Source organism: Tachypleus tridentatus, chromosome 10 (genome assembly GCF_004210375.1).
Source record: "Tachypleus tridentatus isolate NWPU-2018 chromosome 10, ASM421037v1, whole genome shotgun sequence".
NCBI lineage: Eukaryota > Metazoa > Arthropoda > Merostomata > Xiphosura > Limulidae > Tachypleus > Tachypleus tridentatus.
Genome location: NC_134834.1, coordinates 133,375,849 through 133,402,665, shown reverse-complemented (window position 1 = coordinate 133,402,665; position 26,817 = coordinate 133,375,849). Strand labels below are relative to the sequence as shown.

Below are 26,817 nucleotides of genomic sequence, written 5' to 3'. Positions count from 1 at the left end.
TCTTTGCCACTCGACACACCCTTGGAGGCCGTAGCCATCCGTGTTTCCTTGAGTCATACCATCACTGTTTGTTCTCTCTACCTGTTGCCTGGAGAAACATATGATCAATCTGACTTTGATGCTCTCATTGAACAGTTGCAGTCTCCCTTTTTACTCCTGGGGGACTTTAATGGACATCATTTTTTCTGGGGAAGTGCTGACATTGATAGGAGAGGTCGCTCTGTAGAGCGTATGCTCTCTGATCTCAGCCTTTCTCTTTTTAGTACTGGTTCTACTTATTTCAATGCTCATAGTCAGTTCTTTAGTGCTATTGATCTCTCAATTTGCTCCCCTTCATTATTCTCCCATTTTTCATGGAGGGTTGACAATAATCCACGAGGCAGTGATTATTTTCCTATAAGTTTCAGGTGGACTGGCAGTAGTCAATGCCACCTGACCCACGTGCCCTCGTGGAAGCTGGATCATGCAAACTAGCCCTCCTTCACTGCTTTTGCAGAACATGATTCTGCTTTTGTCTGTAAGCCATCAGTAGATGACTGTGTGGCAGCAGTAACTGACTGTATTATACAAGCAGCTGCTCGGTGTATTCCTAGAACCTCAACACGTTTTCCACAGTATCCTCATCCATGGTGGAATCCTGCCTGCCACATGGCTTGGGATACTTTTTGTAGATATTCCACACTCTCAAACCGCATTGCTTTCCAGCAGGCCCATGCATATGTTCAGTCGGTAAGACATCAAAGCCAAAAGGAATCTTGGATTAAGTTTACAACCAGTAAATCTTTTACCACCAGTTCCAAAGCTATATGGGACAAGATTCGAAAGGTTAGTGGGCAATATAATTCTGTTCCACTCTCAATCCTGCTCTCTGATGGCCATGAAGTAGCTGATACCTGAAGCATCGCTGATACTCTAGGTGAAAGCTTTTCCCTGTATCTAGTACATCTGCTTCTTTCTCCACCTTCTTAGCCATCAAAACTCAGTCAGAGCAACCACCTCTTTCCTTTTGAGCTGATTGTCTGCATGACTATAATCATCTCTTTAATCTGGTGGAACTAAAACTGGCTCTTCATTGTTCTGGCAGTACATTCGGTTGGACCTGATGATGTACACTATGAAATGCTGCACCACCTATTTCCTGCTTCTCTTGCTATATTTCTGATTGTTTTTAACCAGATCTGGTAGGAGAATGTTTTTCTGATGCCTGGTGCCAGGCTGTTGTCCCACCTTTCTCTTAGCCTGGGAAGGATCCTAAGATTCCCTCAAACTATCCTCCAATTGCTTTGACAAGTTGTCTTTATAAGACCTTGGATAGGATGTTTAATGCTCGTCTTGTTTGGTTCTTCGAAGCAAACCTCCTCTCGCCCACTCATTGTGGGTTGTGAAGACAGCACTACACTGTAGACCACCTAATTTGACTTGAAACTTCAATCAGAGAAGTCTTTCTCAAATGACAACATCTTGTATCAATATTCTTAGTATTGAGAAGGCTTATGATACAACATGGAGGTGTGGAATTTTATGAGACCACTAAATATGGATTATGTGGTCATTTGCCCATTTTTATTAAAAAAATTTTAATGGACAGGAGATTCCAAGTTCATGTGAGTTCGACACTTTCCCGTTCTTTTGTACAGGAACTTGGAGTCCCTCAAGCCTGTGTTCTGAGTGTCACATTTTTCAGTATAAAATTAATGCCATCACTGAACAACTCCCTTTCACTATTGCAAACAGGCTTTGTATTGACGACTTTCACATCTGAAGTCAATCGTCAAACATGAGGTATGTTGATTGGTATCTACATACTGCCCTCAATTGTTTACTGAAGTGGACCACAGCGAACCGCTTTAACTTCTCTCTCTCTAAAACTATTTGCATGCACTTTTGCTGCTAGCAGAGAATTCATCCTGATCCTGAACTCTGTATCAGTGAAGTTGTGCTGCTTGTGGTCCCTGAGACAAAGTTCTTGGGGCTTATCTTTGACCATTAGCTGATCTTTATACCACACATCAAGCAGCTACAAGTCAAATGTGCACTAAACATCCTCCATGTCCTCTCTTCTACCATTTTGGGAGAGGATTGATGTTCTATGCTAAAGATATATCTTGCTCTTATTTGATCGAAACTCGACTATGGATCCCTGGTCTATGGCTCTGCCAGAACCTAGGCCTTAAAGATGCTGGACCCCATTCATCATCAAGGACTTCAGCTCTGTACTGGGGCTTTCCACATTTCCCCAGTTCAGAACTTATACATAGAATCTCATGAACCTTCTTTGCACCTCTGCCGTTTGCAGCTGTCTTTACTATATCCTTTGAAACTTCGTTCCTTACCAAAGCATCCCACCTGGGGTTGTGTTTTCTTTCCTCGGTGGCCCATACTTTTTCATAATAGAGGATCTGCCATTGCTTCTTTTGGCCTTCATTTCCAGGCACAGTTGAATGAATTGGGTCTGTATTTGGATGACATTGCTGTATTCACTGGTCAGCCCATCCCACCATGTCTTCTTACAGTTCACAAATGTGACCTACCTTTAAGTCATGTGAGAAAAGCAGACACTCCCGATTGGAAATACCGTCTGTAATTTGCTGAACATCGTTCGAACCATCCTTCCATTCCTATTTATACAGATGATTTGAAATTGGGTGACTGTGTGGGTTCTGCCATGGTTTGTTGTGGGTCAGTGGTTGCATGCAGAATCCCCTCTACAGCTTCTGTGTTCACTGCTGAACTGTATGCCATTTCTCTTGCCCTGGATCACATATAAGCTAAGCACTACTCAAACTGCACTATTTATACTGACTCTCTTCACATCAGTTCACACCCTCTTCTCACCGATATTCAAAACCGACTGGCCCATTTCTCGTTAACATCTACTTTCCAGTTTTTCCAGATACCAGGCCACATAGGTATTTATGGGAACGAGCTAGCTGACACTGCAACTAAATCTGTCTGCTCTGGCACTATCACTACTGTGCCTGTTCTATTCATGGACTATGGTCCTGTATTCAAGGCTCAGCTCCATGCCAGTTGGCAGTCGATTTGGAGTGAGCAATGTGAAAGCAAGCTTTTCCAAATAAAACTGTTTATTGGACTGGCCATTCATAAGGATTGGAAAGAGGAAGTTGTTCTTACTAGACTATGCATTAATCACAATTTTTAACTCATCATTTTCTGTTATCTGGGACTAATGCGCCAGTGTGTAGTCTGTGTAACTCTCAAGTCACAATGAGCCACTGGCAATTTCTTGCCATCGTTATGATTCTTAACAATGGCCCGGCATGGCCAAGTGTGTTAAGGCGTGCGACTCGTAATCTGAGAGTTGCGGGTTCGCATCCCCCTTGTGCCAAACATGCTCGCTCTTTCAGCTGTGGAGGCATTATAATGTGACGATCAATCCCACAATTCGTTGGTAAAAGAGTAGCCCAAGAGTTGGCAGTGGGTGGTGATGACTAGCTGCCTTCCCTCTTGTCTTACACTGCTAAATTAGTGACGGCTAGCACAGATAGCCCTCGAGTAGCTTTGTGCGAAATTAAAAAACAAACAAACAAACTGTCAACAATGGCACCATTTTAAATGTTCTCACCCAAGGTTTGTCCATAATGTTAGACAGTGTTATTGGTGATGGTGACACTGTACACCTTGGAAACGTTTTTAGTTTTTTAAGACCATTAATCTTTTTAATGCCATTTGAGTTTTTTAAATTTATGCATTAGACCATTTTTGATGGGATTCCCTTTTAAGAATCACAGTCCATCTTGTTTGATTTGAAATTAGAAAATAGCCATAACATCAAATAACTCGAAACCAGGACTGAAAAGGCCATCTTCAGGTGACTAATGCTGCTGTTTGTACTACCCATTAGTCATCCTGGCAAGTTATTATTAAAATTTTGCTACAAATCGTTTAAAACTTTTATTACTTTTTGAAAATGGCCATAATGTCAAATAACTCGGAACCAGGACTGGAAAGGCCAACTTCAGGTGACTGGTGGTGGTTTTTGTTCGTACCTGTTAGTCTTCCTGGTGAATTATGATAATAACAGTTACACTACAGAAAGTCCTTTACAACTTATATTACTGTAGTTTTTCTCTTAATGTTATAGACTAGATGTAAACATTGGTTTATGTTATTTGTTTTTTTGTAAACTTTGTTTTATTTTACCTTAATTTCTTTTTATGAATTTTACTAAATTTACTTTAATTTTAACTTTTTACCCTATTTTTGGTGCAGATAGCCTAGCTATCTGGTGCCATTAAACACCAAATCAATTAATCAGACAACTTTCACACCTTTCTTTTCTTAATTTTAAGACAGAATTGTGTGTGTGTGTGTGCATGAAATTTTAAACATTTCAGTTACAACTCTTGATTAAATTATTATCTTTTTTGACCAAAGTATGAATTTTTGGAACACATATTCCAAAGTTTGATTTTTTTTTTTAAATTACACAATTGGTATTTAGTTTCAGTTAAAACTCATGATTAAATTATTATATTTTTTTGTATTTGATTCGTTTTTAACCAAAGTATGAATTTTTGGAACACATATTCCAAAGCTAGAAATATAGTTTTTTTTGACAATACACAATTGGTATTAACTGGATGCTTCCTTTTCATAAGTAATCTATAATTTTATCATTACAGCAATGGCCAAGGCCTACATAAAATTATTACACCAGATCTACTTTAAAAAAAAAAATTGTGGATTGGATGGACATATCCATGTGACTAAAACCTCTGAGTGTTCGACCCATCTATTCATGCTCAGTGCTTGCTGTTAAGATAAGTTTTCTCATGAGACTGTTTTGGTTGATGTACATATTTTTACTTTTCAGGCTGTACTTCATAGGGAAAAAAAAAACAGTGCCAGATGAGATCCAGTCCTTGTACATATATACTACCTGCTGTCTATACTCGTGGTCTATCAGTGTAAAATCTTTTGCATGTGTGATTATTTTTGTTTATTCTAAACAGCTCTTCAGTCTTCCAGTGTTCTTCCCTAAGTAAATTCCTCCTTCCCATTTTCTTCTAGTTGAGTAAAGGCAGAAAGAACACTGAACCTTTGCTTCTCCAGTCTCAAACTACTGAAAAGATTGATATTAAGAGTTTTCGTATGAGTTGGTGTTATCCCACTGGTATGAGATCTAAGAAGGTGTTGAGTGTTTATCTGAAAGTGTAGTACAAGTCAACTTCTATAGTGTGAATCAAGCCATTCTTAATAGTTATACCAACAGGATGGGTCTTTTGTTTCTGATGGAATGTAGATATGGGATAATTCCTCCTATCACTTGCTTATTCTAGTATTTATCATTTACTATATGACCTGATTTATTGCCCTCGCAACATTACAAATCCATGTTACATTGACCACTTGAGATAAGTTTGCTGGTTGAGCACTGTTTACATACCCCCACTTGTGCAACACCAGCATCAAGTGTGAAATTCTTTTACAGTGCCATTTGTTTTAACACTTCTATTTGACAAAGAGATTTGTCATACATGAGAGATTTCTCAGTAAGTTATTCCCTTTCAGTTCAGTTGGTGGTAAGTTATTTATTTTTGTTAGCTATGCTGATTCCTCCACCATTTTCTCAATGTGGCATTCTATCTATTAGATTATTAGAGAGGTAAGTAGTATTTCAGAAGTAAGTATTTTCCTTAGTGAAAATATACTTCAGATAGTTCCTCACCTCTTTACAGAACTTTACATCCTTCCACCCCCATTTCCAACATGTTTTTCTTGCCTGGTCAAAAATGAATCTATGTTAAAGGCACTAATGATCATGGGGTTTACTGTGCATGGGGGATCTGTCATCCTACACCATCATAGATTGTCATCTTACATATTATAGTTTAGCATTGAGCATAAACTACACAAAGGGCTATCTGTGCTCTGCCAACCACAGGTATTAAAACCAGATTTTTAGCAGTATAAGTCTGCAGACATACCACTATGCCACTGGGGCCTCTTACATGTTAATGTATGTAGGAATGGAAGTTTCATTCAAGACTTAATGCATGATAAAATGTCTGGCAGTGATGAAAGATAATAGTTGTCACTTCTATGGAAAAGCAAGTATGGACCTGAAATAAGATAAGGAAACTGCTAATTCACTCATTTTCATGCACTATTATTAATTGTTATAGATATAATCTGAAAGTTATAAAATTCAAAGACCAATTTTTTCAAGGAAATAAGCTCATGATGATGTAAAGTGGATAGAACTTGACTCAGCCAATATTTTAGTAGTCAATTTTAGTCCCAATTTCATTATGAAGTACTCAAAAAAAAAAAAATATAAAAGTTGAAACTTTCACTGGAGGAAAAATATTTTTGGAAAATATATTACAGAATGCAACATAAAGGGCTGGTAACAAAAATATGGGTGTAAGGTATGCATTGACTTGTTGGATCAAAAAAGTGGCTAGAGAGAAGAAAGCAGAAGGTTGTTATAAGGGTATCTTTGGGCTCAGTGTTAGGTATCTTTTTTTATTTTTATCAGTGATATAAATGAATGAATGGTCAATAAATTTACATTAATGTCTTGGGTATTATTTTAAAAAGAAATAAATGTAAGATGGCTTTAAATATAATAAATCCAAAGTAATGCGTGTGGGCTATCATAATATAAATTGTAAGCATGATTTTAATGGAAATAATTTTAACAGTGCTATGAAGAAAATGGATCTTGGTACCCTGGTTGATCAGTCTCTTATGCTATTCAAGCACTGTGCTGTTGCTAGTGGTAGATCAAATATTATTTTGGGTTGTAACCATGAAAAATATGGAATGCAAATCTAAAGAGACCATCGTTGCATTGTATTGGTCACTAGTGGTCCCTCATTTGGGGTATTTTGTTCATTCTTGGGCTTTTTATGAAGGACGTACGACTATTGGAAAGAGTTCAAAGCAGAAAAACTAAAATGATACCTGGAGTGGAAAGGTAATCACATGAAGATTAGTTAATATCTCTGAAATTGTTTTCTGTTGAAAAAAAGAAAGATTAGAGGGGTTTTGATTGAGATGTTTAAAATTAAGAGAATTGGTAGTGTTGATTCATCATTTTTTTGCATTTAATAGTAGAAATGGTAGGATAAAGGGGAAACACATACATATTAACAGGATAGGAGTTATCTTCAGCTTAGATGGTTTTACTTTTCTGACTAGATCAGATGGTTGGCTCTTGGAACTGGTTGGAATGTGTACAGTCATGTGAAAAAAGTTAGGATACCCTATGAAAGCCTGTGTATTTTTATAACATATTTGGATATAAAGATATTTAATCTTAATTTTAACAATAATGAGAGATTATAGGAATATAACTAAACAATTAAAACTGAAGAAAAGACTTTTCAAGATCTTCTGTAAATGTAATTCTACAAAAATGCATATTCTAACCGAGGAAAGAGTTAGGACACCCTACCTTATAATGGCTAGTGTTACCCCCTTTGGCTGAAATAACTGCAGTGAGATGCTTCTTTTAGCCATCTACCAGTCTCTGACATTGGTCTGAAGAAAGTTTGCCCCACTCCTCAATGCAGAATTCTGTCAGCTGTGAGATGTTTAAGGGGTTTCTTTCATGTACAGCCCGTTTCAAGTCACTCCACAGCATCTCAATTGGATTAAGTACTGGCCTTTGACTCGGCCATTCCAGGACTCTCCATTTCTTAGTTTTCAGCCAATCCTTGGTGGATTTACTGGTATGTTTTGGGTCATTGTCGTGTTGCAGGGTCCAGTTCCGCTTCAGCTTTAATTTTCTTACAGATGGACTCGCATGTTCCTCAAGCACCCTCTGATACACAGTAGAATTCATGGTGGATTCTATGATTGTGAGCTGTCCAGGTCCTGCTGCAGCAAAGCAGCCCCAAATCATGACACTTCCACCTCCATGCTTCAAAGCTGGTATGAGGTTCTTTTCCTGGAATGCTGTATTTGGTTTACACCAAACATGTCCTCTGTTCTGGTGTCCAAATAATTCTGTTTTGGACTCATCTGTCCAAAGAACATTATTCCAGAAGTCCTGGTCTTTGTCTACATTCTCTCTGGCAAACTTCAGTCTGGCTTTGATGTTTCTCTTAGAGAGCAAAGGTTTCCTCCTTGCACACCTCCCATGCAAGTTAAACTTGTGCAGTCTCTTTCAGATTGTAGAGGCATGCACTTTCACATCAACAGTAGCCAGAGCCTGCTATAGGTCCTGTGATGACATGTCAGGATGTTTGGAGACCTCTTTTAGCATCTTGCAGTCTGCTCTCGGGGTGAACTTGCTTGGACGTCCAGACCTGGGCATGTTGGCAGTTGTTTTGAAACCCCTCCACTTGTTGACTATTTTTCAGACAGTGGAATGGCTGATTTCAAAATCTTTTGGGATCTTTTTAAATCCCTTACCAGACTCATAAGCTGCTACAATTTTCTTTCTGAAGGCCTCAGACAGCTCTTTTGCTCTCACCATGGTGCTCATTCTCACTTCAACAGTCAGGAGCACACCAAACTAAATGTCTGAGGTTTAAATAGGGCAAGCCTCATTGAAAATACTGAGTGACGATCTTCTTATCATGTGCACCTGGTGTGATACACCTGTGTGTGAGTTGAGCCATTTTAAGTGGGTATAAATGTGGGGGTGTTCTAACTGAGGAAAAAGTTATTTTTGTATAAAAAATTTTTTGAAAAAAGGATTTTTGTATAATTACATTTACAGAAGATCTTGAAAAGTCTTTTCTTCAGTTTTAATTTTTAGTTATATTCCTATAATCTCTCAGTATTGTTACAATTGAGATTAAATATCTGTATATCAAAAAATATTACAAAAATACACAGGCTTTCAAAGGGTCTCATAACTTTTTCCCATGAATGTAAGTATTAAAATAATTTAATTGTATTTACAATAGAAACATTTGATTAATAATTAAAAATTCAATAAACATATTACTTTTATTAAAATACTTTTAACAATCTAAAGAAAATATTCTCAGTTTTGATCACTTTTGATTCCTGCAAGTTTATTTAGAGCACTTGATTGTGCATACAATTTTACACCTTTTCACCAATTTAAGTTAACAAATTATGTTTTGCATTATTTTTGGATCATTTTTAGATCAAAAACAAAATGAAGAATGAATTTTTTTCATACTTTTGTTACATTTGTATTTTAATATGATAAATAACACAACCATGAAAGTGAGAAATAACATTTAATGAATGTTTTTAATGAACATCCAATCTTCAGCAAATTCCTGTAGGAAACTCAAAACAATAATTACAAATAACAGTGTTAATATTAAATGGAAATTTTATATAACCATAAACATCTGTAATGAGGATTTTGAGACTCGAAGGGCATGTGTGTGTGGATTACTGAAATTTGTTTTTGTGGTATGTAGTTGTAGAGAAATCATTAATGTCATGATTTAAAAGAATGTTTGTGAATGGTAGACAAAGGTTGTTCTTTCTCTCTCAAAAATAAAAAAAAATATGTTGAACTTCTGTGAGTTTAGATATTGAAAATATTAAGACACAGGAAATACTACAAAATTGTCATCAATATATGTACTAGATCAGATCAAACTCATTTGGCAGCTGTAGATCCATGATTGCTTGAATTAACAGAGTTAGGTTAGCTAAGGTTTGGGTCAATTGGTGACCCTTCAGCAAAACCATTTATATGGCCAGAAAATGCAATCCCTGAATATAAGATCAGTGTTAACTAGAGAATTCAGCAAGTTGTTTAAACTGTTGGAATTTGAAACCATTTGGTAGGGACATGCCATTTTTGAAAACATCAGAGAAGCAGATGTTGATAGTTACATTAATGGAATGTTGGTAATATTTATTTATCTGAAGTAATATTTTTGGGAATGGAATGAGTTGGTCTTGTTAGCAACAGAGAATGTGAAGTAATTGTGGAAAGTGGCTTAAACTATAACTGTTTTGTTGGAATACATGCCAACAGCAGAAGGTATATGTCTAGTTGGCAGATATAATTTATGACCTTTATACCAAGTTAGGAACCACAGGTGTGAATTAAGTCAGTAGTACAAGTTTTGGATATAATGGTTTTGAATTTCATTAAATTGTGGTTTTTCCATCAAGTTCAAGCATTAGGTTAAAAACATCAATTAACATAATTTAGACCACCTAAATTTGCTAAGTTAGGTGAGATAATTCATCTTGTTTGTCTTATCTATGTTATTCATAAGGACAACATAATTTTATATGTCAGAATGTGAAACAGTAACATTAACACTATTTATGGGTTCTTGTTGTCAAGTAGAAAAAGAAGTAGATGGGGAATTACAGGTTTTATAGTTGTAGAATGTGTCTGGGGCTTAGTTTGCTAGTTTTGTGTTAATTAGTTTATTACTGATTGTTGGAAGGATTGCATGTTGGAAGATAGTTGTGAAATTATTCTAAAGAAACAATAATTGGCATATGAGAATTTGATTTGAAGTAAGCAGAAGTTGAGACTGTTAGTATAGACTTGTTTACACGTCTTGCTAACGTAAACAGTTGTAATTGAAACTGAATGTCAGGATTAAGATGAATAAAAAAACTTAAAATAATGTGTCTTAATATTGGGTATTCTGTATATACAGAGTGTTTGGAAAGTTACTGTGCAGTTTTGAAAGCAGCAATAACAGCATTCATTCAGTCTATTTCAAGCCAGCGACTGATAGCGGTGTTTAGGAACAAAATAAGAAGGATCCAAGCCTGTACTGATGCCAACGGGGGTCACTTTCAACATTGTTTGTAATTGTCATTCATAAATACCTCCTGTATTCTATATTGAAACATGTTTGCTAATAAATATATAAGTGCACAGTGACTTTCCAAACACCTTGTAGAATTAAATATTCTGATATTCTAAAATGAAGTATTTTTTTAGTATTTTGTCCAAAGTAGTGTCTCCCAAAAATATTTTGGGCAGGTCACACTCTAAAACATGATTGAAAAGTCAATAATATAATTATTATACTGATTTTTAAGCCAAAACTGGATACTGTTTAGTAAGTTTATATTGAGTTTCATACAATTTGGTTAACTATTTCCACTTTGAGAAGGAAACAAATGAAATGATATCAGTGAAACTTTTTCAAGTATGGAAGGGGATTAAGTTTTTGGCAAGTAGGCATTGCTGTTATAATAAATAAGTAGGGTTTCTCTGAGAGGGAAATGTTTAGGTTTAATTGCACAAAGTGATATTCAAATGTATTTATAACTTCAGTAGTTAGGTGAATAGAAGTTAATTCTTAGAAATCAACTCACTAAGCTCTTGATTACTACATCCAGATTCAACTGATGATTGATCGTCTCTGAATTGATGTAAACCAAATAAAACATTTTATCTATTCAGACGAATGCATTTCAATCTCACTTATTTGACAAATCATCTGCTTATGTACTTGTGGTAGCTGTAATTCTACATACATGGGCAAAACCAAATACCAGTTTGCTATGAGAATTCATTGGTACATGAGGATTTTATACAGACTTACTACTTTCAACCATCTCTCTGTATATCTGTTATCCACACAGAATCAAACTACTGAACTCAGTCTCTTCAGTAGACTTCAAAGTGTTAGCAATGGCCCATGCAGATGTAGAACTTCTGATTGAAGTTCCTTAGTTAAATAATTTATACATTCCCTCTCCCTTTTGAAACACAGCATTCCTATTAAATGTTTATGATTAAATAGATATTTCCATTCAATATTCATAATGCATATTCTTATTTTTATTGTTATTGTTTTACATTTACTTTAGGAATTTGTTAAAGGTGAAATATACATTACAAAACATTCAATGAATTTCACCATATTTGTGGAGAAGATGCTCATCATTAGACTGTTTCTTTCTGCATCATAAATCTGTTACATTTTAACGTTACGAAGGTTTATATATGTGTGTTTTAACATCAAGTAGTTAAAATAAACTAGTGCTAATTTTTTTTATAATTATCCTTTCATTATGAGCACAGAAATATTTCTTGATGTGAACTCAATATTTTCAGTCATAAATTTTCCAATAAATATATTTCATCCTATTACTTACCATTGCACAACTGATGAGAATACTAATGTTCATTTGAACATCACTGGCATTATTAATCTGTTTTATTTATGAAGATGTATGAAATTTAAGCTGTGTTTTCTTACAGGCATTATGCATTAAACTGATAAATTCTGGAATATTTGAAAAAGTTACACAAACAAACAAACTCATATAGACAACTTTAATAATACTAAATATCTGTAATTTTATTTAATTACACTACCTTTATGTAATAAAACTATACATAAAATGGATAATAAACTGTTGTTTATTAATAGTATACAGTGTGTGAAACAGTTATGAGCATTGTGTATGACACAGTTTTACTAGTTGAAACAAAGATGCTCATAAAAATGAAGAATAAATCTCGTAGTAAAGATGAAAGTATGTAAAAAGTGTTTACAGCAGTCGGTGAAATGAACTGAAGCTAATTTATTGCAAAATAAAGCAAATTTAAAGTTGTAATAAAGGCAAACTTATCTGATAAACAGAAAAACATGAATGAGTGTTCAGAAAATGATAAACATAGGGTTTTCAACAAATTGTGCATGTGTAATTTAAATTTAAATAACTACAGAAAGCCATAGAAATTGTATTTAGTGTAATGTTAATGCTTTGTAGGAAATTACATGTGAGTTAACTGTTATTTATGTGAAATACTTTTGAAATAAAAAAATTGAAATTGAAGCCACGTGGATGAAACAAAAATTTGCTATTAATGGAGTTCTTGTTACTAGTAAAGTACCTCAAGGATCAGTACTTTTTCTCATTTAAATAAAGGTATTAAGTAGGTACATAATTAGTTAACTTGTAAAGTTTGCTGATGGAAATAAACTTTTGTGGTTTTCTACCTGGATTTAAGTATACTGAGGCAAAGGCTGTTTTATTAATTGGAACTCATACTTGTAAACATGTGTCAGTTTAGCCAGAAAATCTGTTTTGTTGCAAACATTTGAGAAATGAAATATTGATGGACAAATTTGATATGCTGCAAAGGAGACTTGAGGAAGAGGTTTTCTAATAAACATTTGGTGCAAGATTTGTGCTCAATACAAGAAGATCTTAAAAGAAACAAATGGGTACAGTCAATAAGAGGAGGACAGGTATATGTGTGGTGCTGAATTCATAATAAAGTATGCTATCACTTATTCTTTGAATTTAAAAACATACAAAATTACTTTGCTTAAGTATATGGCTTTTTTTTGCAGTCATTAATCAAATTTATAATGATACCCCTTTGATGTTTTCATGAGGGATATAGTCTATGTCATCAACTACCTATAATTTACAGTCAGTGTAGGGTTATATTTGTATGCAAGTTGCAAACATCTACATAGAGTGAAGGAAAAATAGTTGTTCCTAAAATGGCTACTGTGTTAAACAAATTCATCAATTTAATTAAGCTTATTTTACATTAAAATTGACACCATCTTTGTATGAATTTATAAGTTATTGGCTAAGACCTAACTTGATGTCATGCACTTTAATTTTCTAATTACTTGTGAACTTTTGATTTGGTTATATGTCAAATTTGTGTCATGTGAGTATATATTAAGAGAATTGGTTTTGTGGCCTTTATTATTTAAGTACAGATTTAAGCATAATTAAATATTTTTATCGTATATTCATTGCTTTTCTGTTACATAAACGATTAGGCCTATAAATATGGGGTTTTTTGGTAAATATCTGATTTATCAGTCATTATTGTTATATTTTACACAGATTCTATTTATTTTATTATTTCACAATTTGCTGTTTTGATTACATTGTTTCACTACATTATATGTTATGTAAAATTTATATAATTATACATTTGTGCTTTTAAGGCTTTAAAAAAGTTGCTTGAAGAAGATGAGAATACTCTTCCTGGCACAAGCCTTTCTGCTTCCAGCTTCCTTTTTCAATCACAGGTAAACATTGCTCTGCCTGCACAAGCTAAGGAAGATACAGAAAGGTTTTTAAAACAGCTTACTTGTTTACTGTGAATGGACAGTCTCTGTTGGCATTCAAAACCATGTTAAAAGTATAAAAGCAAACTGGAGTACAACCGGTTTCAAATTTTGATAATGTCAATAGAGTGAAAAAAATGTATTAACATTGTGGCAGTCATTCATGAGAAAGTAGCATTGATTTTATGTAAAGCAAAACTTTGCAGTGCTTAATAATGAAAATCATGCAAGAGAAACTGTATCTGAAAAAAGAACTGATTTTCAATAGAACAATCAAGTAAGATATACCAAGGTTATTTCTATGTTGCTTCACAGGGCATTGTTAGCTTTGGTGATGCAGATGCAACTAATCTGAAGAGAAGCATTGAGAATGTATTCAAAGATGGTGGAAAGGTTTCAATTCCAGCAAAGAAATATATGTATTAGTTTCAGCTGAACTGATGGAGTCTTCAGTAATATTGGAGTTTACAATAGATTTCTAACAAAACTGAAAAATAAGAATTGCCTTTGGGGTGTAGGCATTCTCTATGTTTCTCATAGAGTTGAAATGGCATCGAAAGATAATGTAAATAATACATTGAACAATCACCAAGTTTTTTGTGTTTTTATTTAGGGAGGGATAGTGCTTCAAGCTAACTCTTTGTTAAGTTGTACAAGTCAAAACATCATCCTTCTCAAATAGAAATTATAAAATATTGGTGATTGTTTAACCTATTCTTTAATTTTAATATCTTTGTCACCTATGCAGTTTTAACTGTATATTTCTTTTAATTAAAAGACGGATTAGCTAAATTGTTTGCTAATGTGAAATACTTCATGACAAGTATATTTTACCTATTCAAATTATCTGGAGAGTTTAAACAGCACTTTCAGACAATTGCTAATGCTTTTGGTGGGCAGTATTTTCATTTTTCCAAGATCCATATTACAGAATTTGTTGTACCTATAAGTTGTGGAGTAAATCATTTTCTGAGTAATTGTGTAATTCTTGCTTGAGAAATGAAGAAATCTCTTACCAGATGCAAGGAATGTACTGTAGGCAAAATTTCATGGACTTTAAAAAGATGAAGACTTTTTGTCAAAATGTTTTATGTTCTATTCTGCCCATGCAGTTTGAAAAATAAAATATCGGATAATGCCTAGGTTACAAAAAACAAAGGATGTCTTGCAGAAACTCAAAAAAGAAGCTTCTGGTACACAGATAAGGTACTGAGATAAAATCAGAATAAAAATAATTCAGAGGAATGGTTAAGTACTACAAGAATTGAGTCAAAACTAAGGATATCTGGAAACATGTTTCTATACAGAAGAAATTTAAGAACGTTTGTATGCTGGTGGAAATAGTGCCATGTATAGGACCCAGTAATAGTGTTGTTGAGGCAGGGTAATGTCATCTTACTCACATGCTCATTGATCAATGGCTTAAACAGGTAACAGTGAAGACTTCCTGTTAACTAAAACACATGAAGAAAAGGAACAAATTTTAGAATCAGCCTTGGAGAAATTTGTGGTAGAAAGGAGGAAAAAGAAATTTGATGCAAATCTTTCTAGCATGATTGTAAAATATTTAGCTAAGAAATGGATGTCAGAGAAGTAAAATGAAATTAATTTTGTTGGCAATGAAGATTGAAGCAATTAAGGAGATCATGTTGAGGGTGATACTGATTCTGTCATGTGTAGTAGATCAAATGAAACAGATTACATTATCAAGAACTGATTGTACATGAAACATTTGATGTTGACATTGATGATGTAGATGATTCTCTTGTACACAGTGTGTGTGAGGATAATGATTGAATATGCTCTACTAGCTAACAATTAAACACAAGCAGGACAAAGAATTTTGGTGCATATAAATAACTATACAAAGTAGATTTACATCAAATTAACTCAATTTTTATGAAATGTGTGTGTTTATGCAAGTTTTTGATTCTTGGATAAATAGAGAAACTGACGTTTTATTTCCTAGTAAAAAATTTAAATACCATTTTACTTTTGTCTGTAAGTTACAAAAGAATTATTATCGTATGATTGTAGTCGAGGCAGATGCCAAACTTTGAGGAGGTTATAATGTTATAATTTTTCCAAATTTACTCCATATATAAAAAAATTCTTATTGACTGTTACTTTGTTATTAATCAAGTTAATGTACCAGACCTTATATTTAACTCTTACCCTTACTTTGTCACTGAAGTAAACCACAGATTCACACAATGAATTTTTCAAATGTCAGCTTTGGAAAAGGATCTGGACATAGTAACAGTTAAGGATCAAACCATCAAAGCACTACTTTCTTGCTAGAGTAATTTTAGGATCTATTTATTAACATGTTGATTATAAGTAAAATGAGATAATTATATCTATATAAATTAATAATTAATCATTGTTTGGAATAACATGCAGTTTTGGACTCCTTAACTGAGAAAGTTATGAAGAAGAGAGTTCAAAGGATTTTCACTAGAATGATTCTTTAAATGGAAAGTTTATGCTTTAGGGATAGGTTAAGCATTTCTTAAATTGTTTTTTCTTGAGCAAAAAAAGAGTATAAGCTGATCTTATTGAAATTTACAAGATTATCAAGGGGGACTTATGGGATAAAGGCCTCTGATTTATTTGTGCTGTATTCTGAAAATAACAATATGTGAAGACTCAAGTTTAATGTTTGGAAAAGACAAGTTAGTGTCCAGTTATAATAGTTTCATTGTCTCATGGAATGAGTTGGTGTTGTAGTACTGAGGACCAGCATATCACAGGAGTTTGAGAAGAATCAATAATTTCCTTAAACCTAAAGCTGTTTCTCAAAAGCTGATGAAAAGGAATATGTCTTAAAAGAACTTATGGTCCCTTGTTGTTAATATTTAATGTTACATTTTAACTGTGAGTTTCTTTTAACATCAGTTTTCATTATATGTATAAAATATTTTACTGAATATAGGTACTGGATGAGGAACAACAGAAACTGGCACATGAGAATGAATACAACTTTGACCATCCAGATGCATTTGACTTCTCTTTACTAATACAAACTCTAAGAAAACTGAAAGAAGGAAAACGAGTCCAGGTGCCTATCTACAACTTTGTCACCCATTCCAGGGAAAAAAGAATGGTAGTGTTGGCTGATGTCACTTAGGGAATTTGTTTTCTTAGAATACTCATATCTGCTGTATCTGTTATTCTTTGCAATTTTCCATGTCAGGGACAGAATTAAAAACCAAAATTCTGTTGTGTATCTCAGAAAGGAATATTTATTTCTTGAAAGATTGTTGGTTTTTTTCATGTATGTTAGCATTTGTAGTGAATCATACCAGAAAAAAAGGGAACATAGTAACATAATATAAAACTGTCACTTTTAAAATTATTACTGTTAGTCACTTTTCATATTTTAGACAATCTTAAATTGTCTTTCTGAGTATGCCTTGGTTGCTTTTCATAACAGTACATGAAGCATGGTACTCATGGTTCTGATATTTATTTATATAGTTTATATTTCATTTGTAAGATTTCAACATTCATATGCTACACATTTATATTGAATCTTTATTGAATATAATTTTAATTATTAAGAATATGTGTTATTATTGTATCCAACCTATACATGATCATCAACCAACATAAAGGTTAATTGCTCACAGAACAATCTTATTGTTTGTTTACTTTGCTACAGAAACAAAGCATGATATAAGTATTATCATTTGTACAATTATTGACAGAGCTACACACTTTAATTGAAGCTGTTTAAACTTTATTTAATTGTTATTCACAATAATGATCCGAGATAACTTTGCTGTGCAAACTGAGAATAAAAAGTTTGCAGATGCATAATTATACACTGCAAAATTATAGCATTATGTAATCTGAACTTTGTTCCTACTTAAATATATCTTCAGTAGGTATGGTATGGCCAAATAGTTAGGGCACCCATCTCGTAACCTGAGGGTTGAGATTTCGAATTCCCTTCACTGAACATGCCTTCCCTTTCAGTTATTAGGGTGTTGTAATGTGATGGTCAATCTCACTATTCATTAGTAAAGAGTAGCCCAATAATTTGTGTGGTGTTGACTACCTGCCTTCCACCCACCCTATCACATCGAAGTTAGGGATGGCTAATGCAAAGAACCCTAAAATGTCTTTTCATGAAATTGCAAATAAACATCTTAGTGAAACAATTAAACACTTTTAGGAAACATTGCAATGTACATTTTACAAAATCAGAAAACTCTGATAATTACCACTACAAAGCATCAAAGAAATTTTCTCCTGAATAAATTCCTGATGTCACATTGGGTTGTGGAGCTTTTAACAAGATTTTTAAAATTTCATTTTCTGAATTATGTTACTAGAATAAGATAAATACTGGATGATGATGCCATGAATATTGTATTTCTTTGTTTTATTTTAATGCAGAAAACCATGTATGGTGCAAATGTCATCATATTTGAAGGAATTCTGTGTTTTGCACACAAAGGCTTACTTGAGGTGAGTGTTCATACATTTTTGCTGGGTGAAAGTTTTATAAAAATTATATTTATTTATTCAATTTAAGTAAATAGTGTTCAAGATTTTAATAATTGATCATTTTTGTTATTACTAACTTGAGGGAGAACGTTTGTTTTATCATAAAAATGTTTTTTGTTTTTTTTCCCCTTTTATTAGAATTAGAACATCCTTAAATAAGTTATTTTTGAAGTATATGTCATAATGTACTTTGTTTTACTTTAGAGCTTCAGTATTTTATTTTGAAATCATATTTGTTTATATTTTTAAAGATTTATTGCTGCAGTTTTTTCATTATTATAAGAATTTAGGATAAAGACAAGAGTAATTTGCTTAACCCTTTCAGCGTGGCTGGCAACCACAGTCGACTTGAAGGCTCAGAACGGCAGGTGACCTTCATTGACAAGATGTAAACAACATATCCTCGTGGCTAATTATCATAATCACACAGGCCTGTAGATCCACTTGAGGCTAGAACCATATGTATTCATTGTTTACTTGGGATTCCCAGCAGGTATATAAACCGGAGGTCCCATGATTTCTTTGTTTTCTAGCCTGTGTAGATCATACTGTTCATTGTTTTAGAAGATGCATATTCTGTTGATACTTGCAACGTTGTTACAATGCCAAAAGGAAAAGCTTATACCACTAAAGAAGTAATCAATATTATTTTTAACGATGAAGATAGTGACAAAGAGTTTGAGCCAGATGATAATAAAAGCTTACTTATAACGGACGAGAGTGATAATGAAGACATTCATGGCCTGGAATCTGCCCTTGCTTTAGGTAAGCACATGGTGTAGTTAGGGTCATATAACTTATTGGATAAACTGATTGACCAAGGCTAGTTCTTGTTAATGGATATATAATATATTGTGCAGACTGTGAGAGCAACAGTGAAAACCCGGTATCTCCAAGACTATTCAGAGAGTAGATTATTCAAAATTTGCTGGAGGGATATGTCAGCAAAGCCAAACAAAAAGGAAGACCAAGTACTGATAGAGGTCAGCTCTTGGTGGAAAGACATAGTACTGGACAATATGAGGACAAAAAACACAAACCTGATTGTACTGTTTGCAGCGATAGATACACAGCTGAATGGAAAAGAAAGCAGACTAATTATTTCTACAAACAGTGCAATCTTCCCATGTGCTTTTAACCATGCCATGAGATATATTATAACCACAAAGACTATCAACGGGCTGCTGCACAAATTGTATACAATTTATAATAAATTATTGTGCTTTACATGGCACTTCTTCGTTGTGTATCAGGGTGTCTTCCTTTATTCCTGTTATTCTTCTGTATTGAATTTAACATATATAGTATTGGGTACAATCACTGAACATTTCAGGGACTTTTGTTGAGTTATTGCCGAGATATCATGCTTTTAGTACTGATACTGTAATTAGTTGAAGTATCAAAGATATATATTCAGCACCATGCCAAACATTAAAATATTTTATTCAGCATCGAAAGGGTTAATATGTTTAAACTGACAACTTTAATTGATATCTGTAACTCAAATTACTAAGCCAATGGGCCTTCAAGACTCACAAATTTCAAAGAATATGTTAGTAATATTAAAATATTTATGTTACCACATTTTACACTTAATGTAATTCTTCAAAGACTTCATTACATCAACAGTCAAATTTAATAATCCACTTTACCTGGAAAACATTGTCATAAAGTATAAGTGACAGACTTTACTGTTCTTCACCCAGATTATCTCGCATAACATACTTGCATTCTTTTGCCAAGTTTTCAGAAATCTACCTACCTGCACGTAGTTTGCTTGCTGTGACAAATGAATAAAGTAATTTGTTTAGCAAATGTATATAATTGAGTTCACAGTCATGTGTCTGCATGTATCCCATAATAAATGTGAGGAGATACCTTTAAGTTTTGCTTACTGACAATTTGAACTGAAATCCTACGTGATAAATAAAAGCTTGTGGAATTGGTAATGATATTGATAAAATGTTTTCTGCATTATTCTGTGTATCTGTCTTTCTCTCTCTCTTCATTTATATATATCTCTCCATCTTGATAGGCACAAAAGATGCTAATAAACTATTAGTTTTGCATCCAGTAAAGATATTACATTATATCACAGCTGAGTTCTACAGGACACAATTTCCTGACATTTAAATAATATTTACTGTATTGTTTGCACACACATTTCCATTTCATTGCTTTCTTTCTTTTCTGAATGTCTGCAGATTATGGACATGAAGATCTTCATTGATACAGACTCTGACATCCGATTGGTTCGTAGGCTGAAACGTGACATCATGAATCGTGGGAGGGACTTGGAAGGGGTGCTGAAACAATACAACAGATTTGTCAAGCCAGCTTTTGATCATTACATTGCTCCAACGATGATTGACGCTGATTTAATTGTACCACGAGGTAAATAACTCTTACATACATAGTATTAGAAAATGATGTAAAATAGGTTAATGTATTATACAAAGATAAGTCGTTTGTGATTTTGTCAAACTTTTGTTGTTACCTGTATGATAAATTTCTTAGTGTTTCACTTGTTTACATGAAAAGGACATGGGTAATTAATATTAACTTCTAATCATAGCAAGCTACTTAGATCAAAACTAAAATTCAGTATTGCATTGATAATAAGCATAGCTAATTAAATATACTTTTGTTTTTTACATTCTAATTTATATGCATTTGTTTCATCAGTTGCATATCCATATTGCTGTAAACTGTATTTTCAGCCATAATTCTAATAATACCTCACAAGGTTTGGCTAGCTTGAAAAGACTTAAGTTATTCTAAATACTTATATTAACCCTTTTGCAATGGACATCCTTTTCTGCATATGTCATGAGGTTTTTAATGATTTGCATAAAAATTTGGTTAAACTGCTAATGTTGCAGACTTATATTATGGCAGTTAGTATAACATAACATCATAGCTAATAATCCATATCTTAATATAATATAAGTTTTAAGTTCTTGATTGCATGAGCATTTTTGCATTTTTACAGTTTTTATGGGAAATATTTATTACTATTTTGCCCCCTATTGATGGATGTTGCCAAATTTGGCATGAAGTTTTGTTGGGTCTATGTGGAGATCCACACAGAGTTGCATTTTCTCATTTTATGTTTCACAGTTTTGATGAGCATTTTTACATTATCTACAATTACATATAAGGGAAGAATTTTTTTTTCCCTAAAATAACCTTTCTTTAATTGTAAATTTACATATTTCCTGTCCAGGGGATGGGCACTTCAGTGAGTAATATAATGGAAATGTCAGTCAAATTGACCAACCTTGTGTAAAGGTAGGGTAGAGAAAGTAACAGATAAAAAAAATAAAGATTTACTGAAAACAATATGAAAACTGTAAAGGGAGTTTTAGCGAATATTCAAATAAAATTTAAGATTTTTGAGATGAAGAAAAGTGTTTTTATCCTTAATAAGAAAAAACTTTATACACAGACTATTCAGAACAAATTATCATTATATTCATAGACAAATCTGTTTTTTTAGTTTATTAAAAATGCTTCACTAAAAATTAATTTTTATGTATGTGAAAGACTTCTAACAATTACTGAAAGTCTACCAAATTTTCTGTTAATATACATATTGTTTTAGTGTAACTTAAATAATGATATTACATATCAAACTTTTATAGGGTCCCTAAAGGTTTTCTATTTCAAGAGTAAATAAAACCAAAATTAAAAATAACAAATATTTTTATTTCTTACTTTTGATGTTCATATGTCATGCTATATTGTAAGCTACAAAGTGCATAATTCTTCTAATAATTAATGGCATGCATGTTTTACTCATATCATGACAGTGCATGTTGTGATGTCATTTTAGTGTCCGCTGGCTGGCTGACAGACGACACCCTGCTATTAAAGTGTAGATGTCAAAGTTTTCAAAAGCTTGTGTATTCTGTAAACCTTGTAAAACCATAAACAGTAGCAAGAGTGCAAGGTGGTAGATTGTTTATCTAACCTTATGTTTCAGTGGTTTTTTTCCCAATTTTAAAGCCCTTTGATGAATGCCTTATTGACTTTGATACCAAACTACCTCTTCTTTTGTCTCTAGTCTTGGACTTTACAGCCTATGGTTGTCAATGCTCATAGCTGGGGTTTGTTTAATCCCTTTCTTTATGTCTGTCCTCTGCTTTGCCTTCATCATCATGTTCTGTCTCTCATTTATGACACTCTTTACTGTGTCCTTCTAGTTGCTCTTATTCAGCTGGCTTAATCATGGTTTTCCCTCTTGCACTATTTGTAATTTAGATAGCCTCTTTCACTTCCCCTTTAGGGTCTTTTTTCCACCTTCCATGGATGTCCATATATTATCACAGGATGTCACACCTTTGGCTTTACATTTAAGATTTGTCTGGTCCCTTGCATGATGGTCAGCTTTTCATACCGGCCCATCTGTCAGAGTAAATGGATCATTTACCATCTTACTCTGCTCCATCTAACTGTTTTGTTACATATTTTTTTGACAGAGTTTTAACCATGTTAATGATTGCCAATTATACATTGGTTTTCCCTTTAATATTGTATCTGGCCCACCTAATTTTATTGTCTGATTTTGATGGAGGTCTTCAGTGCTTTTGTCATCAGTCATCCTCCTAGCCTTGTTCTTCTTCTTGACTGGAACCTCTGCATCGTTCTCCAGATTTTCACTGGTGTCCTGTCCTGTGTATCATTAGTCCATGAAGACATATCTTCTGCTGACTTGAGGGATATGTAATTCACACATTTATGCATTGGATGCCTCCCACGCTCTCTACCACAGGGATCAATTGATACTATTTCTAGACTACTTTTTTCTTCCAAATACTTGGGCTGTTAGAACAGTGAGCAAATATTATCTACGATCATTCTCCCTTCCATTTCTTCTTTACATTATCATTATAACCTCAATCATCTTTTATGTTAAGTTTAAGCTGTTTATTGCTATCTGGACTGTACTAACTTGGCTTGTGGAAGTTGCCTTGGGATGCATCCTCTTATGAGTTATCTCCTTTATCTTTGACAAAGTGAGTTTGTCAGCTTATTTAGTTGGTGTATTTGTCTTTGTGTGAGAATGCCCTAACACTTTGTCTTGTTGCCTCCCCATCAAGTTTTTCATCTCATGGCCTCTTTCACCTCTCATTGACATCATCCTCTGGATGAAATCCTACAGGCTAGAATCTGTATAGCACCTAATATTTTTGTTTCACATTACATCAATCACATGCAGTTTTTTTGTGCCTCTGGTTTTCACCTTTGTCTATTTGTCATTCGCCTGTTTACCTAAGAGGCTGTTATAGAATGTGTATTTTGATTTGTTTTTCACTTTATTACTTCCTTGTTCCTTGCTATTATCAATTCTCACATTATGATGATGATGGAAACCATCTTGTGGCCAGTTTTGTTTCACAGAGAATACACATTCAACATTGTTTCAGAATGTCACAGATAGTCTCAACTATTATTACTATGTCTATCTCATATAAGTATTTCACAAAGATGCTCTAGCAACACTATATTGTCATGTCCTGTTAGTTTTGTGACATTGTTACCACTGGTACTGGATTTATGTGATGTCATTTACTATCAATCTTTCTAAGTTAAATGTGCTATATGAACAAATAAATCAGAAATTGAGTAATAGTACTACTTGCTTGAGAAGGTTGTTTTCTCCCATCATGTGCTGCTATACTAGGCAATTTCTAGTTTCATTTCCGTCGACAGCACTCCACCACAGACTACCTAATTCATCTTGAAACATCTATCAGAGAAGCCTTTCTCAACCGCCAGCATCTTGTATCAATATTCTTTGACATAGAGAAGGCTTACGACACAACATGAAGGTATGGCTTTTTGCGAGACCTCCATATGTATGGGTTACGTGGCCATCTACCCATGTTTATTAAAAATTTTTTAATGGACAGGAGATCCCAAGTTCGTGTTGGTTCGACACTTTCCCGTTCTTTTGTACAGGAACTTGGAGTCCCTCAAGGCTGTGTATTGAGTGTTACACTCTTCAGTATAAAGATAAATGCCATCACTGAACAACTCCCTCTCACTGTTGCGAATGGGCTGTATGTCGACGACTTTCACATCTCATGTCAGTCATCAAACATGAGATATATTGAGCGGCAACTACAAACCGCCCTCAATTGTGTACGGAAGTGGACAACGGCTTTAATTTCTCTCTCTCCAAAACTGTATGCCTGCACTTTTGCCGTCGACGGGTATTCACCCTGATCCTGAACTTCATATCGGTGAAGTTTTGCTGCCAGTGGTCCCGGAGACCAAGTTCTTGGGGCTTATCTTTGATTGTAAACTGACCTTTATACCACACTTAAAGCAGCTTCAGGTCAAATGCACAAGAGCACTGAACATCCTCCGTGTTCTCTCTTCTACCAGTTGGGGGGCAGATCTCTGTTCAATGTTAAAGGTATATTGTGATCTTATTAGATCGAAACTCGATTATGGATCAATGGTCTATGGCTCTGCCAGACCCTCGGCCTTAAAGATGCTGGACCCCGTTTATCACCAAGGACTTCGACTCTGCACTGGGGCTTTCCGTACCTCTCCAGTTCAAAGTATATATATTGAATCTCATGAACCTTCTCTACACCTTCGCCGTTTGCAACTATCTTTACAATATACTTCGAAACTTCGTTCCTTACCAAAGCATCCCACCTATGGATGTTTTCCTTCCTCAGTGGGCCGTACTTTTTCAGAACAGACGATCTACCATTGCTCCATTTGGCCTTCGCATCCAGGCGCAGTTGGATTACTTAGGTCTGTCCTTGGATAACATTGCAGATTCCACAGGTCAGCCCATCCCACCATGGCTTATTACAGCCCCCAAATGTGACCTTTCTTTCAGTCACCTAAAAAAGGCAGATACTCCAGATTAGAAGTACCATCTTTTATTCAATGAATATCTTTCAAACAATCATTCAGTTCCCATTTATACAGATGGTTCCAAATCAGGTAACTCAGTGGGCTCTGCTATGGTTTGCTATGGGTCAGTAGTTGCGCGCAGAATCCCTTCTACAGCTTCTGTGTTCACTGCTGAACTGTATGCCATATCTCTTGCCCTGGATCATATTGCAGCTGAGCAGTACTCCAACTGCACTATTTATACTGATTCGCTTAGTTCTATACTTGCCTTGGAATCGCTACACGTTAGCTCATATCCTATTCTTGCTGATATTTGAAACCGACTGGCCCATTTCTCATTAGCAGCTACTTCAATCCAGTTTTTCTGGATAGCAGGCCATGTTGGTATTCGCGGGAACGAGCTTGCAGACATGGCAGCTAAATATGTCTGCTTCAGCACCATCACTCCTATGCCTATTCTGTACATGGACTATGGTGTTGTCTTCAAGGCTCGGCTCCGTGCCAGCAGGCAGTCCACTTGGAATGAGCAACATGACAACAAACTTTTTCAAATCAAACCCAAAATTGGACTTTGGCCATCTAGCTTCCGTAAAGTTCGGAAGGAGGAAGTTATTCTCACTAGGCTACGCATTGGTCACAGTTTTTTAACTCATCATTTTTTTTTATCTGGAACTGATGCACCAATGTGTAGTTTGTGTAACACTCAAATCACTATCAGCCACGTTTTACTTTCTTGCCATCGTTACAATTCTCAACGAAGGCAATATTTTAAACATATTTTTTCCCAGAGTCAGTCTGTAACATTGGACAGAGTTATTGGTGATGGTGACTCTGTCCACCTTGATAATGTTTTAAATTTTTTAATGGCCATTAATCTTTTTAATCTCATTTAAGTGTTGCATATTTATTCATTACACCTTTTAATTGTGGTTCCTTTTTTACAGTTTTAATCTCTCTCCTTCAATTTGACATTGGACAATGGCCAGAACATTAAATAACTCGACACCAGGACTGGAAAGGCCAACTTCAGGTGACTAACTCTCCTGTTTGAACTATCCGTTTGAACTACTCGTTAGTCATCCTAGCGAGTTGTTATTATACTTTTGCTGCATATCATTTCACACTTTTACTACTTAACTTTTTAGTACTGGCCATATTGACTCATAACCCGGAACCAGGACTGGAAAGACCAACTTCAGGTGACTGACGGTGGTTTTTATACTTACCTGTTAGTCTTCCTGGCGGGTTACGATCATTACCATTCTGCTACAGGTAGTTCTTTACAACTTTGAAGACTGGATGTCACCATTGGTTTTTACACCATTTTCTGTTTTAATTGCTGTTTTGTTTTTACCTTCATTTACTTTTACAAATTTTACTCCATTTACTTGACTTTATCTTTTTACTGGACATTTGGCTACTCATT

At 34.4% G+C, this 26,817-nt stretch overlaps 1 protein-coding gene across 3 annotated transcripts in view; it reads left to right on the top strand.

The window, feature by feature from the left end:
- The window catches only part of LOC143230356 (uridine-cytidine kinase-like 1), a 73,130-nt gene that overhangs the window by 10,035 nt on the left and 36,278 nt on the right, over positions 1-26,817 (top strand). For all 3 annotated transcript variants that reach the window (XM_076463787.1, XM_076463786.1, XM_076463789.1), the window contains exons 4-6: positions 16,933-17,103; positions 18,402-18,473; positions 20,717-20,906. In XM_076463787.1, the coding sequence (XP_076319902.1) occupies positions 16,933-17,103; positions 18,402-18,473; positions 20,717-20,906 (433 nt within the window). The remainder of the gene's footprint in view (positions 1-16,932; positions 17,104-18,401; positions 18,474-20,716; positions 20,907-26,817) is intronic.